Raw genomic sequence first — 20,833 nt, forward strand, 5'->3', positions numbered from 1 at the left:
TTAGTTACACTATGACTGCAGATGCAATGTGAACAGTTGAATTGATCAAAGAAATATTTGTAGATATATTACCATATTTCATTTGCATTGTTATCTTTATGTTTTATATCTTGGCTCCAAGGAGTTTTAAGAATATAGAAATGTTTCTGACTTGGAGGAAAAAACTGGACGGACGGAAATGTTTTTACCAGGAAATCGAGCTTGTCACAGTTTGCTACTTTGTGGATCAACACATCAATAGTTTTAAAACGAGTTGTCAATAACATTTACCACAACGAGAATCATTACCTATCACCCCGAGATTTCTCTTGTTGTTGAGAGCCCCCTGGTGGAGGGTAGAAAATTGATATGAACTAAACTCACGCTTTCGCAGTGATGACGATCCATTACGTTATGTAGTTTCATTAAGTAAAATGCACTTGAGCTTTTTTAACGTCTTAGAATCCAAAATGAGAGCGTTTTTTATTCTTCGTTGCTACTGTTGTGTCAAGAAGTTTGCAATTTTGTCATTTTTAAATAATTTTCATATAAAAAGCAGACGACATTGAGCCCAGTTTCCCGGATGAAGTCCACCTAGGCTGTGAATTGTTTTGGGAAATCAAGAGAATTAAAGCAGTAAAACAGAGTTATGCAAGCAATCTATCTATCAAATAAATAAATAATTCAGAACGCATTTAGATTAACTCACTAAAAGTGTATTATCCGAGACTACACTCACCTTTCAGATAGGGACGCTAATTGCAAGGAGCGATGGTCGTGGAAATTGTACTCATTTCTTGAGTTTGTCTTGCTTCCTGTACACGTGGCACACACTCACCACTTACGAAGGGAATGCAAGGCACGACGAAAGTATTGCCCTTTTGCGTCAGTTTTTCTTCACTCTTGCCTCACACGTTTGTGGTGACGTACGGCATACGTCAGTTTTGTTTCCTGTCCTCTTCTTTCTTCTTCCCCCTCCCTTTTTTTCTACTCTGTAAACCTCTTTCTTTTGCCTTTTGGAGGAATATTAGAAACTAAATTGAGCAAACATTTGAAAATTTTGAAAATTGTTGTACACGTTACACCGTCGACGTTCATTGTAAAGACACGAGCGTGCGTCGTGAGCACGCCTGTTATACACCAGACGTGGGGGTGACTGTTCTGGGATCAACAAAATATTGTCAAAACTGTTCAGTCTAGGATGTAAAATGTGGTCACTCAGTCATGTGACACATGAAGACAAAAGACCACACCTACAGTACTGAGAGGACACACACACCACTGATTTTGATGGAGATAGACAGAAGTACATGACTTTCTAAAATATATACTCCACAATTTATGTAAGTGTACAATGTATTTGTTTTAATCTATAAGAATCATTATTTTATTATACTTTAGAACATATTATATTGTATTTTTATTTTTTATTTTTAGTGACCGGCTTTCGGCTTTCGACTTTCGGCTTTCGGCTTTCTGCTATCGGCTATTGACTATTTGCTATGAACAATTTTGAATGAAGCTAACCGTGTGCAATAAGGAGTTTTTTTTTTTTTTTTTTTTTTTTTTTTTTTTTTTTTTTTATAACCCAAAACAGTCAATAAATTTGGTCAAACAATCAAGATTACCAGAAGCAGTTCACTTACATTATAACCATGGACTTGAAAACGTTAAAGAAGAAACGAAGTGACGCTAAAAGAGCTGTTACTGTGGGAGCAAAGGCCTTGGAACAAGCCATTGATGTTGGACTTGAGGTAAAGGATGCAGTGGAAAGACTAGAGAAAAGATATCTGGATTATTTGGAAGTAACGAACGACTACAGGGTGTTATGTGAAGAAACAGATGCAGATACTGAATTCACAGTTGTTGCTGAGATGGATCTTAATGAATACGATGAACAGGTGAAAAAAACATACCTCAATACAATCCATGTGTATAAGCAACATAGCAAACGAAATGTAACTCAAAATTCAGACTCACCCATTCAACTGAAAAAAAGGGAAATCCCTAAATTCTCAGGACACAGAAGAGACTGGCCAGAATTTAAAAACATTTGGCAAAATATGGTTATTCCAGCCGTACAAAATAAAATAGCCTTGGCTGTGGATTTAAAAAAACTCTTGTAAAAGTGGTCTAGCTTATGTAGAAATTTCCAACATCTCAGCAGGTTCGGAAAATGCTTATGATAAGATGTGGGAGGCTTTATGCCTACACTATGACAATGTCCCATTAGCCGTGTCCAATGCTTTAGAGGAGATAAGCCAGTTAAAACCAGTGTCATCTGAAGATAATTATCAAGAGCAAGTGCAATTGATCAGAAAAATTGATTCCATATTTCAACAGCTAGAGATGTTAGATCAAGTACATATGGTTTCTTGTAAAGACGTGGCACGCATTGTTTCATTTTTTTCACCCTTGCTCAGAAAAGATTGGGCAGAATTTCTCAATAAGTTGCCAGTTTCAGCACAATTACATCCATTAGGTCTACTTCAGGACTTCTTACAATCAAAGTTAGGGGTTCTCAAACAAATGGCTAATGATCAAGCGTTTTAGGAGTTTTTTTTTTTTTTTTTTTTTTTTTTTTCCCAAAAGAGTGACGCACGTTCGACACATTCCCGGTGTGCTCTAGACTTTGTTCGTTAGTTGTGAGTGCGTGCGCCTTACTCAACACGCAAAGGGCACTTGTTCCTTCATTGCTTGCGACGCGCGTCTTGCACAACTCGCGTCTCTCATGCTCACTCCGTGCGAGGGGAGCAAGTTACGGTTGCGGTCTCGCTGTTCGCAGGCTATTCGTAGAATCTTTTGGACATGTCCAACATTCTCCGTACGTGCTTGCGGGCTGTCTGCGAACTCGATATGTCGTAAAGACTTGCGGAGGACGTGAGATTCTGCACAAAATTTGGACGTTAACAGCCAGTGAGTGCTCGCACGGCCGGTTGTAACCGAGGCTTAACTTCCGAATCCTAGCTGGATTTTGTCGGCTGTTCAATTATATTGAATAAAATTGTCAAAACAATAAGATTGGAAATGCCGGGGATTGAACCCGGGGGCCTCACACATGCAAAGCGTGCGCTCTACCACTGAGGTACATCCCCGCACGATACCATACACGACGCATATATCAATTATTTGATAATTACACATTCAGCAAATACATATGTGCAAAAAAACATCACAATATGGTTTCTGTTGAAGCTTAAAAGTGTAATTTTTTAAAAAAATATCAATCTATCAAATAAATAAGTAATGGTTCCACTTAAATTTGCCTTTCCTTACACCTGCACGTACATGGAGCGAACATACATGTATGGATAATGGTTAATGAATCCATTTTTACATTCAAAGTTAGACCCTGTTTTTATACTTAAAGGTTTGTCGTTTTGTTATAAAATCTAAACAGAGTGTAGCCATCAGAAGAGGTCACGTGGTCTAAAAACAAGCTCAGATATCAGAATAATAGCTATAACTGCCGGCTTTGTTGTACAACAGAATGTATTATATATCTATAGGACAGACAAGTATCAAAAATAAATAATGTTTTTAAGAAAGCTTTAGTTAAAAGTATATTACCCGAGACTACACTCACCTGTACATGTCCTTAGCACAGCTTAAGAAAGGCGGAGTATGTTGAACATAATATCATTTTGGGGGACGGAGAGCCTTTTGCTGCAGTGATTGTGAAGGACGGCGAGATCATAGGTGAGTGTCTACTGGGTATATATAAGGCAGGAAATCTTATATACATGTAGGTATAGACCTATATATAAGGCAGGAGATCATACATGAATATGAGTGTCTATATATATTAGACAGGCGATAACCCTGACTGGGTTAAAACAAAATAACCTTTATATTTTCTGCAGGTGAAGGTTGGAACCACATCATAGTGGACCATGACCCCTCCGCTCACGGCGAGGTAGTGGCCATCAGAAACACGTGCAGGAAGTTGAAGACACGTGACCTGACCGGATGTGACATCTATACCAGCTGTGAGCCGTGCGCCATGTGTGCTGCCTTGATTGCTATGACCGGGTGTGTATAGCTGTTTTCTCACGGTTACTGATAATTTAATACTTTAATTATAAAGCTCCAAAAGTGTTCTTTTCTTCATATTGTCTTGACACTTATATAATTACTTATTGCTCATGTTTTATCTCCAGAATTCAGCGGATATTCTATGATACCAACTTGTAGGCAATGACGTCTCACCTAGCTATTTTTCTTATTTTATCTCCAGAATTCAGCGAATATTCTATGGTACCACCTTGGAGGCAGTGAAGCCTCACTTCAGCGTTGATTACGCTGCAACATACCAGAATCTTCATCTTCCTGTACATCAGCGACATCTACCGGCAAGACAACTACTAGCCGAGGAAGCGTACGCGGCAGTCAGTCATACTTTTCCTATAAAGAAGAAGCCGGAAGCGGACGTTTGACATTTTTTTTTTCAAAAATTAAAAAGATTAATAAATATGCTCATAGTCCAGTATGATTTCATCATATTACAATGTGTCATGGAACACATTGTAATTTGGACTAGTGAATAAAGGGATAACGACTGTTTGCAAGTTATCCATATTTCACTATAAATGCATTGTAAACAGCTCATAGACATATAATAAATTCCATTGTACCACCAAAAACAGTGGTTAATGCAATTAATCTGGAATTTGTGTTTGCCATCACATCACGTGATGGCTGTACTCTGTAATAATCTCTTAAAGACAGTCTCAGTGGGTTAGATTAATGTATAGAAGCAGGTTCTATGTAAAGCTTTGATCAGATTTGTGTTTTGTGAGATTGTTTATTATTATATTAATAAGTCTGGGTCACAAAAGTCCTGTTAAGACAACTAGAATAAAGAATTAGAAAACGAAAACTATTTATCATGATTTCGGAGCACAGCCAGAAGTACTTCCGGCTCAAGGTCACGACCTCGATTTTCCCACGCTTACGACCAATCACAGCAGGCTTCAGTCAGAATGAGATAGACGTCACGACTACACAGCGAAACTTGTCAGACATGTAAGTGCCGCCTGTCCATCTTTTCGGTACATGTACCGATCAAAAATAGACAACGTAAAGCTCAAAACGCTCTTATACACGTAACCAACTTTGTATGAGCACAAATATTGTCATTTATTGTGAACAGGATAATATGATAATCAGACACACTTGAGACCTGTGAAGCGCATACTCACGTGTCGAGGAGTAGTTTCGCCATTGCCTCGTATGTGAGTCCTAACTCAGCTTTAAGTGTCCTCCACCGCCCCACCCTCCCAACATACACAGTCTGAGTGCTTCTTCGTCTGTCTCTAATTTTCTTTCGTATCTTTCGAACTGGAGTGGCTATTTTCTTTCGTCCCTTTTTGTCGCTCTCCTCTTCAGACTTGACGCGCGTCTGAGCCATGTTTGCTGTTTTGGCGCCAAATAGTAACATCCGGGTCTCAGCCGTAGTACTTCATTCATAGTAAACCGCGAGACTTAGCGAGAAATTGCGCGTTCTGAAGCCGTACTGTGAGGTGGTAGCTGAGTATTTAAGACGAGTCGTCTTTTATTATTTAATGGAACTTAAAAACGGTATTAGGTAGGTTCATTTTCTCAACGGTTTTGAATAGGATATACCTTGGTCATTATGGGGAAATTGGTGAGATTTCCAGGAAAATTCATTTTCGTGCTATTTTAAGGGTTTAACGCGCTGAGACTGTCTTTAAGAGAATATTACAGATAACCAAACTTTTTAGAAAGACAGGGACACAAAAAAAAAAAAAAAAAAAAAAAAAGACAGGGACTAGCTTTGGGACCATTTAGATTGAGAAGAGCCGAGTGCTCGTAAAGCCGCGACCTAAATACGGCGGACCTACACGAAAGGAAGACCGCTAATCCTATAATGGTCTCTCCGCCTGTCACACACTTCCCCACACGTCGTCCCTGCGGGGTCACAGTAATTAAATCTCGACTCAATTCAACCCGTCGAGAACACATTGAATCAAACCAATAACAAGTCTTTCCCCATTCTGAGAACAATAAAGAGTGAGCAGCCATCTGCTTCATCTCAGTGTATCAAACAAATCGTCTTTCTTGTGGCAGAAATTAATATATTAAATAATCAACTCTCATCTGCCTTATCTTTGTGTCATTAAAAAAGAAAAAAATACTTAGAATATTATACGGCCACTTCTACTTCTACATATACCTCTAATTCCCTCTTATTCCTCTCGAAGTTGCAAAAAAGAATTGTGTGTGAACCGCTTCGACTTTGAAGTTGTCTGGACGATCGTTCCTCGTATAGTCAAACAAAAGTGATATCTCCCGCGTCAACGTCGATTGCCAATTACACACCCCTCTTTTCTTGTGAATTTTTATATTTATGTATTTTAACGGCGATAACGTGGCTGCAATTTTTGCATCAACATTTGGCGGCAATGCGCTCGAGAAGAAAGTCCGTTTGCAACTAATTTAGCAGTGGAAGATTTGTAAAACCCGGACTTTTGCAGTATTTTGAGTAGACACTGTTGGATCCGACGATTTTTTTTTTTTTTTTTTTAAATTTTTTTTTAAGATCAGAAAAAATTATTCGTTTGCGGATATCATCTTAAATAAGTTAAATAACTAATTACTTATAATGAAATTACTGTTTTTATCTATTTAAAGTTTATTTTTACGTTATCTTTTAAGTTAACATAAAAATTAAAAAGGCAACTTGTCAACTGTATTTTTGATAACGTGCAGTACTTGGGAACTCGAAACCCGGTTTATTTTTAACTTTTGAAATAAGGTGCTTAAAAATGTCCTCTCCACCCCCTCACATAATCTCTATTGTAACCCCGACCACTGTTCACCATAATCTACCAGTGACCTGCAGAGCCCTATCTGCCTCATCTCCTCCCTCTCAAGACCCCCCCCCCCCCCTTGGGGTCCTGGTAGTCTTGTACATATTGAAATGTTACAGCACTGTCCAATACGAAGAACAGAGACTTTTGAGAAGAAGCGGGGTAGGGGGTAGGGCTGCTATTTCCTCTCACTGCATCTGCACTATTCTTGAAAATCCGCTAAAAACTACACTATTTGTTTAAAAATGCCCGGAGCACAGTCGACATTAAAATAGCAACGACCGCTGAAAACAAGCAAAGATGTTCTGCTGTCGACCGAATTTATTTACATGTGGCAAAACAGTAACTCAGTGATAATCAAAATAATGAAAAATAAAGCAGCTAAGGTCGACAGGACTCGTTTTATTTTAGTGCTAAAACATCAGGTTGTTTATTGTAACCAGCAACTTACCATCTCTATCATTATTTGTCCATTCAATACAAATCATGCAAAATGTTTACATGGAAATAAAAGATTGTAAAGATAAACTTTTTTTTTTCATATTTAGGCCAAAATGAAGTCCACTGTTAACAGTTAAGTTCTACCGGGGTTTAAGTGAAAGAAGTATCGACTAATGAAAAATAATATATGTTTGTTTGCAATAGAAGTGCTTAATTAAAGTGATAATCCATTTAGAACTTCGACACAATTCCAATATCTACATGTATATACAACAAATACTGTGCACTAGTTGTAACCTGTGTCCATTACATTTTTCTTCTGTGTTATTAATCAATTCAAACATCATCACAGTGTCAAATCATATGTCATTTCTTATTTATATATTTATACGTGGATATTTCACATCTGTCAGTTCCAACAACAAGCTCCCCGTTACCACTGACATCAACTGACGCAGGATATCTAATGCTGTCACTCTTTGACAAAATGTTACAAAGAAATCTTCCGTCTGAACCAAGGACAACCACCCTGTGATGACTGTAGTCAGCTATGAATATGTGTCCAAACTTATCTACGCACACTCCTTCTGGATTACTCAGTTGTCCGTCTGCACTTCCTCTCTGACCTCGTGCTCCATACTGGAACATGACGTCACCCTGGGGTGTCACCGCATACACACAGTGGGCACTCTTGTCGCTGACTATGATTGCATTGATGCCGTGGTGGTATGCACAGCGCAGTGGACCTTTACTGCACATTGGGATAGGGATTCTGCCAACAAGTTGAAAAGATTTCATGTCGTACACACAGATGCACTGTGCACCACTATCACACACGTATACCTTACCCTCTGTACGGTCCACAGTGACACCCCAGGGGTTAGACATATCACCCTGACCAAAACATCGGATAAACTGACCTGATGTTGAATACAGTCTACAGCATTTATCATCACATGTGACCACGAATGTATCGTTACTGATTATAGTGAAATACCTCACCATACCCACTATATTGATCTCACGATTACTCTGACCTGTGCTGGAGAATATGGAGACTGTAAAACAATAAAAAGAATTATCATGTACAACTAAAATGCAACCGTCATCTGCACACTGGATATTCATCAGTGGCCCGACCTTAACATAAAAACGCATGGTCCTTTCTGGTGTTTCAAGCCATGAGAATTCCTGAAATTTCATCATGTCTGGATAGTGCGCTCTCTCTTGCTTCAAACTTCCAAAACATGCATCCAAGGGACCCCGGTATGTTTTCGCCGTAATGGACCCCGTTTTGACGGACAGCTGTGGTTCAGGAATTTTAGGAAACTGTAGCACAAGGTCCATTTTTGTTTTTCCTGGTGTAAATGTTATGTTGGTGATATTAGTATTAAATACTAGTTCTACTGTCTGCAACTCCTGAATTCTAGTTTGGAGTTTTTTAGAGTGGGTCATGACCTCAATATCAGAACCGGTGTCTGTGAGCTGCTGAGCGAAATCACGAATGCTATGAATGGAAATCTTGTTCATTTCTTGCTTGTCCTTTTCAGCTTCTAAAGTCTTCACCTGCGTGGAGGTGAGCGCCTTCACTTCTGCCTTTATTTCCTTGCTTTTGCCATGTATAAATCTTTTCATTTTGGTGTAATTGGATTGTGCTTTTGATTCGTAAGTTTCCAAATGCTGTTTGACAGTGGTCAAATATGCGTCCGTCTGTTGACGTACGTCCTTCTCTACTTGCTGATAATAATATTTGATTTCTCTTTCAATAGTTTTACTGTTTTCATCTATCTCCTCTGTCATAGCTAATTCTTGAGAATCCACCAAACGAAGAACATTCGTCTGATTTTCAGTCAGCCTCTCTTCCGTTCGCACAATGGCCTTTTCCGCCTCCTCAAAACGAAACAGTTTCTCAGTAGGAAGATTTATCAGCTTCTCTTGTATTTGATCTCGTTGAACTCTCACCACATCCCCCAATTCTTTGAAATCGTGTTTGCTGTGGATTTTGACAATGCATTCCCTGCATATAACGGTGTCATCATTTTCACAATAGAACGCCAGCGGTTCTCCGTCGTGTTTGTTACAGTATTGAGATTTATCTAATACGTGACGTAACTGATCTCCCATGTCAGCTGGGTTGACTGGGAAATCGATTTGTGACAGTGGAACAAATGAATGGTCCTCACAAATCGGTATTTTATCGTGAATTTCACGACATGTAGGGCACAGTTGGTTGGTTTTGGGGCATTCGTTGCACATAAAAGCGGCCTGTTTATGGTTACAATACTCACAAAGTTTCCCACCAGGCGTTTTCTGGCCTTTGATGAAGTCAGTTACTTTTCTTAAGAAGAAGTTTTTCACTAGAGTTTGTAATCCACCTGGTGGTACGGGGGCCTCTTGGCGACATACGGGACAGGAAAACTTGTTCTGGACACCATTCTTGGCTGCATGGTCAACAATGCATTCCAGACAGAACGTGTGGTAACAGGGGAGCACTCTCGGGTCTTTATATTCCTCCAGACATATATGACACGTTAAAAAGTTCTCACTGAAGACGTTGTACATCTCTTTCGAAGCCATCGCCATGGTATAGCCGCCCGGAGTGGGCACAGCGCCCAGCCCCCTACAAGCCGACCGCCCCGCTCTACTGATGACAAAGCCGTTGCACACGCTTTGTATATCATTTAATAAGTTATCTATACCACTTCAAAGTTGTCACCCGATCGACACATCCCAATCAGGTGATGTTGTCAATAACCAGGACGATATCAAAGTCTAGAGCCTGTACTAGCTGAGTGCTTGACATATCACTGATACATGTGAGGACCTGGGACTATAGTGTTGTAGGTTTAATAATAGTTATTGGAATACTGGTAAATCTCCTGATGTTATACATGCAGTGCCGTAGCTTTCTACACAAGAATAGACTTTTTAAATCTGTGTATGAGCAATAAGATAGAGAGACGTCGACGTAATGCAACCTTTTTTTACATAGAGTGAAAGGGATGGTGAGGGCGTTGGGATAAATTAAACTTGGTCGAAATAAAGATTGAAGTCCCTAGCTTCTATACACCGAGCCACTGTTATGATACATGCATTAACGCCCCCCCCCCTCTCCCCCACTAGACACCGACAGCCCCGCTCTCCTGCTGCCAAGGCCGTTGTGTACGTGTATATATCGTTTAGTAGGTTATCTGATATCTGATAGATGTAAAGCTGTCACCAATCAACACACCACAATCAGGTGATGTTGTCAATAACCAGCTGGCAGGACGGTATCAAAGTCTATCAACAATCATGTACAAGCCGCACAGCAATAGTACTACTGCCTGTCATTAACGCCCTGAATGCCCTGTACGAATTACCGTACCCTGCGTTCTTTATCTGACCAGTATGTTTCAATCTGACATATACGGGCTTGTTGTTGTGGCTGAGACTATGGTAATGGAAGGCGTAGACCCCTGAGGTCGGGGAGGTGAATCGTGTCTTTATTGAAATCGTTGCCACTGTTCAGAAAGACGGTGTCGTTATACCTTTTCCCGGCTGATCAACTTCATTTAATCTTTCTTAAAATCTAGTTAACATGGAAAGGGAGATTTGAATAAACTTTATCTGCATAAAATTAATCTTCCTCGTCAAATATCGTTAATGTTAGAGTGTTATCTACATAAGAGCTAATACTGTAGGGTCTTTTTAACCGATGCGCCAATGTCAGCTTGTAATGAAAGCCTTCTATAGAATGAAAAAAAAAATAGCCGAAATATTTCCCTGTTCGTGTCAGATGTACGTACGGTCACACAAGGAAACCTAAGGACAGCTAATGTTTATTTGTTGACTCTCCCAACTGTAAGATCCACGTGAAACCTCCAATGTCGTAACCCTCTCCCTTATTAGTAGGCTTGTTAAGGACCAAAAATTGGCCAAACGCTGCATTTTGTATAATTTTGCATCATAAAACGTAAAACGTTTACATGAAAATGAAAGATTGAAAAGATAAACTATTTTTTATACTTGGCACGAATGTTCCTTGGGTCAAAAGATTTTTATCCAAAGAGACACGCTCTATCGATGCATAAATTAGCAAAATATATAATATTCCATATTTCCATTAACGTCTTCACCTTCGTTTGCATACGTCTTGAAGTCAAATTAGTCCAAAAATATGTTATATAACAGTTTTTAAATGGTTTTGCCAGACATAGATTAAGTAAGAGACCAGCATGGCTGATTTGACTTTATGGTGACTATTGTTAGCTATTCTTTTGTTCAAATCCAAGAGCCTGTCGCTTTTTTAAAATTATGGCATAATTTACCTTTTTGAGCTGTTGGACTTTCATAAGATCGTAATACATCAATTGTTACTATTTTGGAAGTACATAATTAATTTCTAGTGTTGTTCTGGTGACAGAGGATAGTAAAAAAAAGTGTTTTAAGACTATTCCAAGATGAATTTTCCTGTAGTTGTCATATGCTGTCGATGTTTTGCATGTTCGTCCATTGGAAACAATGAAAACTATATGTAGTCGCCTTGAGGATTCCTATTGGTAGTGAGATGACTTGTCTGGCCAAATTGTGCTAGGAAGGATCACTGGCACTGTCAACTAGAAAAGGAGGCTGCTTCCAGGACTTTGTTTGCATTATCCCTCTTGTCTACCTGCACAGCTGCTGCTTTCTAGTTGGTTTTGCAGATTCTTCTTCTGTGTAAAGATACCACTTTCCTCTTATGCGACTACTTGTTCCGATGCATTGATGTTTCTCTGGAAACACCTCATAGGACACTGACCAAAGATCAATTCTTACTGGCTGTTGTCTTATTGGCCTACCAGAGCTGATTATTTATGTTTCTTTTTGCTGTGCTGCTGGATGATTTTTCAGACAAGATCTGGAGCTATTTCAAAGCAAAGTCCATTTAGGGGCATTTACTCATCAACACAACTAACCAAGTTCCATAGTATTATAAGACGACACATTTTTCACCCTTCAAATCTTCTGGTAACACGCAAATGCAAGCCCCAGTGACTGGGACATAAATGTGCATGTGGTTCTTTGGTTCCCATTGACCAGTAAAAGATTAATAATTTAATACCACTATGTACAGGTATAAGCCAATATGCAGAGAGACTGGCTGGCAGAAATTTCGAAATACCAGATTATTTTGCTTGCCTTACAGTACGTAATGATCCTAGAAAATAAAATAAAAAGATACCTCAGGTAAATATGTTCAGGCTGTTTGTTCAAAGGGTATTCCTTGCTTCAAAATTAGCTTATAAATCTAAAAGCTTTATGAACCAGGATCATTTTAATTATGTAAGTAGCATATTTTATTTTTCGTGGGATCAGTTCCACTTAGCAAAATAAAAAAAAAGTTGCAGCAAATTAGCTGCAAATTTACTGAAAACTAAACAGCTTTTTTGTAAGAAAAATTGTTGCTGCAAATTAACAAGAACTTTACAAATTTGCAAGAAAGCTTCAAATCCTTTGAAATTCTTTTGATGGTACATTCCTTCTTCCAACATAAAAACAAATCGCAGCAACAGTTTACAGGAAACTTGAAATTTTGCTGTATTTAACATTACTGAGTTGTTTAGAAGTGAAAAGTACTTGACTCAACTGTAAAGACCAAAAATTGCATATTCAAAAGAAAAAAGTTATCAGTTTTATATTTATGTGGATGAGATGTACCGATACTTTTCAGATGAAGTCATCAGAACTGGTGAACAAGACTTGGAACTTGCTGATGTTACCATGGTTTATGATTGCAAAATTAAAACCCTTCCGTGATGTGGTCTCTTCTCTCTTTGATTCCCTGAATTCATATTTGAGCTATTTAGATGGGTCTTAGAAACATTTGAAGCTGCAAACGGTGCCAATGACAAGTACGTGGACCTGTACAAGGGGCTAAATCTAAAGCTTGGCAATGTAGATGTTAATGAAGCTGTTTCACTACGTGAGGTTTTGCCGGAAGATTGTGCCAAAAGAAGGATTTTTGTTGAGCATTTGAAAGATGCTTTTCCATATCCTATGCATCTATGGACATACAGTTACGGTAACAACCTGGGGTACACTTATTTTCTATGGAAGATGTACAGGTGCCAGTATACCTGAAGAGAGAGATAGCACGGCAGATATCAGAATCATGTTTGCAACTAGAGCAATGCGAAAGAAATTCATCAATAAATATGCCACACAAACTTCCTTGAAGCCTTCAATATTGCGAAATATGTTCTACATGCTGACAGGTCATGACAATGCCTCTAACACACTTGCAGAAAAGAAACTGGATGGGGGTGTTTGTGATTTCCTACTGAGTGCAGATGATGAAGAACTGATATTTGACCTACAACATATTTGCCACTGGCCATGTCAGTTGAAGACTTGAGAAAGAAAATTCTTGAGAGACTGCCAGAAGGAGCAACTGCACCAAGTGGTTCTTGGACAAGGCTTAATTTTCAGAAAAAAACAGATATTTCAATGCAGTATTGAACTATACTGGTAAATTTGATGTGAGATATGTTCAGCAGCGTATTCTACGTTGTAAGCATGAACATTCGGGCTTTTGCTTTAATCAGTATTTACTTATGAAGGAAATGGCAGTGAAATGGCGTGACTGGGCACAGTTTCAATGCTTAGATGATAAGGCCATCATTCCAGTTTGAGAGCCTGATGCAGCAGTTTCAACAGGGGTTCAAGCTATGGTTGTCTTGTGGTGGGTTCCTCAGCACCAGTCAGCCTGGACCATGATTTCCATGTAGCTTTCGTTGTACCATTTGTGTGTTTGAAGTTGATATTCCAGAAAATCCACAAGATTCATTTTATAATGGAATTTTGCATGTTACTGTGAAAGATAAAGTATTTGAGGTATCCAGTCCCAGACGCCATGCTGCTGAAACATCTGCAATAATGAGCCAGTTGGCCAGCATTCCTCCATTGTTGTTTAGACTTACAGATGTTGGTCCTGATCACAATACCACTTTCAAGTCTGAGCAGTTGGCTACACTGTGTGAGTCTGTTGTTCGTGATTTGGACTTGCTTGTCCTAGTAAGAACAGCTCCAAAACAGAGTTACAACAACCCAGCAAAAAGGATGATGTCAATCCTTAATTTGGCTCTTCAGAATGTTGCCAATGCTAGAACAGGGATGCCGGATAACTTTGAATGGCAGGTGAAATATTTGAATTCTATCAGCGCCATCAGAAATGCAGCAAACAAGAACTCAGGATTGAAAAAATGCCTTGACTGAGTCCATGGCAACACCTATTGCCTCTGTTGAGGAGAGATTCCAAGCTTTGAAATGGAAAGATGAATTTGTCTAGGTTCACGGTGCTGTATCACCTGAAAGCTTGAAAGAAATTACCCAGAAGTTGGCAGTGTTTAATGATACTGTAGAATTTGACTCCATACATTCTGCAAAAGATGTTGCAAGACACCCCAAATTGACTGACTTCATGGATACTCACTGATGGTTCTGGCAATAAACCTACCAGATAAAAAAAGTGTAAAAATCATAATGAAAAACCATGTGGTTATTGTACTCTCCATCCACCAAGGTATAGTGCACTTTATATGAATAATATGACTATAGTTCATCTGAGGAATGCTAATTGATAATGCTAGCCAAAGGTTATACTCTGTGTGTGTGTGTGTGTGTGTGTGTGTGTGTGCGTGCTTCAAACGGCAACTTGGAAATTCGTAATATTTTGTTCGGTGTTAATATTTGGTTGGTTTTAAATGTCCTTTTAAAGAATTAAAATTCTCACTCCCATTTACATATTAACATTGATTGCATTTAAATAGTTCAGATAATTCTTTTTTTTTATTATAAAGAGTCACTTTGTACAAATTAAATCTCATCGTATAGGTTATTGTCCCAAAACATTCATATTTTAGAATGCCAGATGACTTGTTCCAAGAATTACATGTACTGCCAGACCCTATGTTGGATGAAGGTGGTGAATTCAAGACTTTTGCTGAATCGTATGGAACGGAAACCTCAGATGCTCACAGGCCAAGCGTGCTAAGAAAATCAGAATGTACAGATACAGACAAGAAAAATAGCAGTCTAATGGTTGGTGGTGAGTAAATTTATCTTTACTAACATTTTATTTTCTCTTCTTAGGTAAAAGTGATTTTGTTTAAGTCATTTTATTGATGATTAAATTATCCTTTAATTCAAGTGAACTTTTAAATGCAAATTCAAAAAAAAAAAAAAAAATTCCCATTTAACTTTGCCTTTTCTTTTGTTTGAGATGTTAATTATAAGATATTAATCTTTCCAAACCAAATTGGTTTTACAGCCTTACCATTTTACTATATGGTCTATTTGACTAAAATGTTTTAGTCAAGAGAGTTGCAAGTTGAGTATATTCTCACACATATTTATTCAAATAATTTCAATGCTTATTTATTTTGCAGGCAAGGCAAGAGCCTGTATATTGTGCAAGGTGTGTGGAAAAAGACGGGTCGTCTATGCCAACCAAATGATAACCCTGGCCCAACGCCATACACTTGCCAGACTCGAAGAAGAACTGCTCTACACCTGTGGCAGTACCCTTGCTCCTGAACAGGTGTAATGTTATTTAGTGACAGCATGCAGTGAATAAGAAAGTTTATTTTTAATTAATGAATAATTTAATTTAAAATATGCCTGGGGACAGACATATCGTCCCCGGGAGATAATGTAATGTTAGCTAGTGACAGCATGCAGTGAATAAGAGCGGGGAGTGTTTTGTAGTGTCACTTTAGTTGATTGACACGACCTTATTGTACTTAAGCGAAGAATGTAATGTAGACGGGGAGAACGATGTAAGAGGTTGAACGGAGAGGAATATACTGTAGATAGCGTAGTTAGAAAGCGATAATAAAGAATATGGGAAAAAATGGAATTGTTTAGTTATTACCTCGCGCCACCAAGACAAAGTCAGTAACGTCGTCACATAGGGACAGAATCAAAATATGATTGTGAGGGAAAGCATCACTTGTTCATCTCCCATGGGGACGCAATATTATGCAGATGTGACTCAGTGTTTCCAGCAGTGTGCTATCATTGTGGGGACACTGAATTTGCTGAAGATGACCATAGGGTTAAGCAAAGTAAAGAAGAATTTGCAATTGTAAGGCCCATGTGTAAAGCATGTTTAAGTGAGGGAAAAAAGATCATAACACAAAATGCATTGAAGGTCAAGAGAAAGAGAAATTAAGGACTTTTAAGTGTTTTATGCAGCTTTTGATGATATGTTTATTTTTCTCATATTGGCATTTTCAAGTTGTGACTTTGAACTTACATGGGCTTGAAGACCTTTGCTAAACACTTTTTATGCATATCCATGATGTTTATTTTGCATCAAATTGACAAAAACTATATTGTGCACTGCCACCACAAATGCTTGGAAAGGCAAACTGTGTCTTTAATTTTTTTGTATAATACAAGAAAGATTCTTAGGAATGACATTCATTTAGACAAAATAAACATTGAAAAGGAATCATGTTTGTATCCTTTAAAAAAATATTGCTTTACTGTGTTAAAGTCAGTTTTTACCATTGTCTAAAGTAGGTTTGAAAATTATTTAACAAAAAATCATTATTTTGAAAAATATTTTTATTTTTATTTTCCCCCCTCCAACCTTTGAAAAAAAAATATTTGAGAAACAAGTGAAAAAAAATCTGCTTAATTTATAAACTTAAGTCTTAATTAATAATTGGGTAAATTAGAATAAAGTTGGAATAAAGTACAATTTCTAAAATATACTGTTTATTTCACAAGCATAAAAAGTATTACAGATGTATTTGCACCAAAAATCCTTGGTCCTCTGTTATGTGTTTTATGGGTTTTGTCCTTTTGCACAAAACCATTACAAGAATGACATCGCAACACGACAGATGTCATTGTTGACATATTCGTAGCGCTTCGACCAAAATAACAACAAAGATTTCATTAAGATTTCTTAAAAGGATGAATCACATATTTTTTGCAAGTTATACTTTTATCATATAGCCACTATCGCAAAAAAAAAAAATAAATAAATAAATAAAAATAAATAAATAAATAAATAAAAAATAAAAAATAAAAATAAAAAATAAAAAATAAATAAATAAAACTTATATGAGAGGGCCTCTTTAAGTACGACAAGGTCATGTCAATCAACTCAAGTTACTCTACAAAACACTCCCCGTTCCTCATTTACTCGTTGCTGCTGTCAAATACTAACATTAAATTCGCATACATGTATGATGTAGCCTATCTAATTCATTTAGAACTTCGGCACAATTTCAATATCTATATACAGCAAATATAGTGCCAACTAGTTGTAACCTGTGTCTATTACATTTTCCTCAGTGATATTGATCACAATTCAAACATCATCACAGTGTTAAATCATATGTCATTTCTTATGTATATACTTATACGCGGATATTTCACCTCGGTTAGTTCCCACAACAAGCTCCCCGTTACTGTTGATATCAACTAACGCAGGATATTTAATGTTGTCACTCTTTGTCAAAATGTTACGTAGAAATGTTCCGTCTGAACCAAGGACCACCACCCTGCCATTATCTCGGTCAGCTATGAGTATATGTCCACCAAACTTATCTACGCACACTCCGACTGGATAACTCAGTTGTCCGTCTCCACTTCCACTCTGATCTCGTGCTCCGTATTGGAACATGACGTCACCCTGGGGTGTCACTGCATACACACAGTGGGCCCAGTGGTCGCTGACTATGATTGCATTGATGCCGTGATGGTATACACAGCGCAGTGTGCCTTTACTGCACATTGGGATAGGAATTTTGTTTACAAGTTGAAAAGATATCATGTCGTACACACAGATGCACTGTGCACCACTATCACACACGTACACCTTACCCTCTGTACGGTCCACAGTGACACCCCAGGGGTCAGACATATCACCCTGACCAAAACATCGGATCGCCTGGCCTGATGTTGAATACAGTCTACAGCATTTATCGCCACATGTGACCCCAAATCTATCGTTATTGACTATAGTGAAATACCTCACCACTCCCTCTATACTGATTTCACGATTGCTCTGACCTGCTCTGGAGAATATGGAGACTGAATTACCATGTACAGCTAAAATACAACCGTCATCTGCACACTGGATATTCATCAGTGGCCCGTCCTTAACATAAAAACGATTAGCCCGCTCTGGTGTTTCAAGCCATGAGAATTCCTGAAATTCTATCAGCTCGGGACAATATGCTCTCTCTTGTTTCAAACTTCCAAAACATGCATCCAAGGGACCCCGGTATGTTTTCGCCGTAATGGACCCCGTTTTAATGGACAGCTGTGGTTCAGGGATTTTAGGAAACTGTAGCACAAGGTCCATTTTTGTTTTCCCTGGTGTAAATGTTATGTTGGTGTTTTTGGCATTACATACTAGTTCTACTGTCTGCAACTCCTGAAATCTAGTTTGTAGTTTTTTAGAATGGGTCATGACCTCAATGTCGGAACCGGTGTCTGTGAGTTGCTGAGCGAAATCACGAATGCTCTGAATGAAAATCTTGTTCATTTCTTGCTTGTCCTTTTCAGCTTCTAAAGTCTTCACCTGAGCAGAGGTGAGCGCCTTCACTTCTGCCTTTATTTCCTTGCTTTTGCCATGTATAAATCTTTTCATTTTGGTGTAATTGGACTGTGCTTTTGATTCGTAAGTTTCCAAATGCTGCTTGACAGTGGTCAAATATGCGTCCGTCTGTTGACGTACGTCCTTCTCTACTTGCTGATAATAATATTTGATTTCTCTTTCAATGGTTTTACTGTTTTCATCTATCTCCTCAGCCATAGCTAATTCTTGAGAATCCACCAAACGAAGAACATTCGTCTGATTTTTAGTCAGCCTCTCTTCCGTTCGCACAATGGCCTTTTCCGCCTTCTCAAAACGAAACCGTTTCTCAGTAGGAAGATTTTTCAGTTTCTTTTGTATTAGATCTCGTTGAACTCTCACCATATCCCCCAATTCTTTGAAATCGTGTTTGCTGTGGACTTTCACAATGCATTCCCTGCATATAACGGTGTCATCATTTTCACAATAGAATGCCAGCGGTTCTCCGTCGTGTTTGTTACAGTATTGAGATTTATCTAATACGTGACTTAACTGATCTCCCATGTCAGCTGGGTTAACTGAGAAATCGACTTGTGACATTGGAACAAATGAATGGTCCTCACAAATCGGTATTTTGTCGTGAATTTCGCGACATGTAGGGCACAGTCGGTTGGTTTTGGGGCATTCGTTGCACATAAAAGCGGCCTGTTTATGGTTACAATACTCACAAAGTTTCCCACCAGGCGTTTTCTGGCCTTTGATGAAGTCAGTTACTTTTCTTAAGAAGAAGTTTTTCACAAGAGTTTCTAACCCACCTGATGGTACGAGGGCCTCTTGGCGACACACGGGGCAGGAAAACTTGTTCTGGACACCATTTTTGGCTGCATGGTCAGCAATGCATTCCAGGCAGAACGTGTGGTAACAGGGGAGCACTCTCGGGTCTTTATATTCCTCCAGACATATATGACACATTAAAAAGTTTTCGCTGAAGACGTTGCACAACTCTTTCGAAGCCATTGCCATGGTATAGGCACAGAGCCCCGCCCCCTACACGCCGACCGCCCCGCTCTACTGCTGCCAAAGCCGTTGTGTACGCTTATATATCATTTAATAAGTTATTTATACTAATTCAAAGTTGTTACCCGTTCGACACATCCCAATCAGGTGATGTTGTCAATAACCAGGACGGTATCAAAGTCTATGCTGCATTAGCTGAGTGCTGCTTGACATATCAGTGATACATGTATACTGTGAGAGGTGTCATTCCGGTGACATGTGCCCCCCCCCCCCCCCCCCCTTTAAAATTTCCTTGTGTTTGGTTATAGGTATTAAAATATTTGTATACCCCCTTACGCTATATAAACACTGAGAAAGAAAGGAGCACACAAGAATAGGCTTTATAAAACTGTTTATGAGCAATTAGATAGAAAAATTAACCTGTTATTAAATAAAGTGACAGAGATGACGAGAGCTCTGGATAAATGAAACTATGATGAAATAAATATCGAAGCCCCTAGTTTCCATACACCGAGCCATTGCCATGGTACATGTATTAGCCCCTCCCCCCCTCCCCTCCAAACACACACACGGGCGCTAACCGCCCTGCTCTACTGCTGTCAAGGATGTTGTGTACGTGTAAATATCTTTTAGTGGGTTATCTGATATCTGATAGATTTTAAGTTGTCACCGATCAACACACCTTAATCAGCTGATGTTGTCAATAACCAGGACGGTATCGAAGTCTAGAGCCTGAACTAACTGAGTGCTTGACAGTAATACACTGTACACGTCGGTGTGCATGTGTTTGTGTTTGGGAGGGGTTGGGGTTGGGGGTTTGTGGGGGTGTTATGTTAATTCCTTTTGATTGGACACTACCTCACGTATTTCTCTGTGGTCCCATGTTGTATTGATGTATTTTAATGCATTTTTTAAAATATTGAATTTATAGTGTGCCACGTGATCATATTTCCTCTTTTTTATATAAGTGTAACCTCACGATCATATTTTTAAGTGATATTAATGA

At 38.7% G+C, this 20,833-nt stretch overlaps 4 protein-coding genes and 1 non-coding gene across 5 annotated transcripts; 2 read left to right on the forward strand and 3 right to left on the reverse strand.

The window, feature by feature from the left end:
• The first annotated feature begins 1,634 nt into the window (after window positions 1–1,634).
• On the forward strand, window positions 1,635–4,858 carry LOC106162324 (uncharacterized). The gene is made up of 4 exons (XM_087014119.1): window positions 1,635–1,880; window positions 3,582–3,678; window positions 3,843–4,011; window positions 4,217–4,858. The coding sequence occupies exons 1-4, from the start codon at window positions 1,635–1,637 to the stop codon at window positions 4,413–4,415; spliced, it is 711 nt and encodes a 236-aa protein (XP_086870245.1). The 3' UTR covers window positions 4,416–4,858.
• Trnaa-ugc (transfer RNA alanine (anticodon UGC)) lies at window positions 3,002–3,074 on the reverse strand. Its single transcript has one exon. It is a non-coding gene; the product is annotated as a tRNA-Ala (tRNA).
• Window positions 4,859–7,194: 2,336 nt separating the features above from the next.
• LOC106172063 (uncharacterized) lies at window positions 7,195–9,884 on the reverse strand. Its single transcript, XM_013552653.2, has one exon. It carries the CDS (start codon window positions 9,834–9,836, stop codon window positions 7,620–7,622), a length of 2,217 nt encoding a protein of 738 aa, XP_013408107.2. The 5' UTR covers window positions 9,837–9,884; the 3' UTR covers window positions 7,195–7,619.
• Window positions 9,885–13,598: 3,714 nt separating this feature from the next.
• LOC147761981 (uncharacterized) lies at window positions 13,599–16,569 on the forward strand (the record flags this gene model as incomplete). The annotated part of the gene is given in 10 exon segments (XM_087014120.1): window positions 13,599–13,698; window positions 13,701–13,940; window positions 13,943–14,026; window positions 14,029–14,477; window positions 14,479–14,562; window positions 14,744–14,796; window positions 15,137–15,321; window positions 15,662–15,813; window positions 16,187–16,268; window positions 16,271–16,569. Coding segments are annotated over 10 exon segments (1,605 nt in total), but the record flags the coding sequence as incomplete, so codon positions are not given.
• A 792-nt stretch (window positions 16,570–17,361) lies between these two features.
• On the reverse strand, window positions 17,362–19,814 carry LOC106176490 (uncharacterized). The gene has a single exon (XM_087012464.1). It carries the CDS (start codon window positions 19,780–19,782, stop codon window positions 17,629–17,631), a length of 2,154 nt encoding a protein of 717 aa, XP_086868590.1. The 5' UTR covers window positions 19,783–19,814; the 3' UTR covers window positions 17,362–17,628.
• Window positions 19,815–20,833: the final 1,019 nt, after the last annotated feature.

This window comes from Lingula anatina, chromosome 5 (assembly GCF_051362555.1).
Source record: "Lingula anatina isolate TDL-2025a chromosome 5, LinAna3.0, whole genome shotgun sequence".
Classification (NCBI taxonomy): Eukaryota; Metazoa; Brachiopoda; class Lingulata; order Lingulida; family Lingulidae; genus Lingula; species Lingula anatina.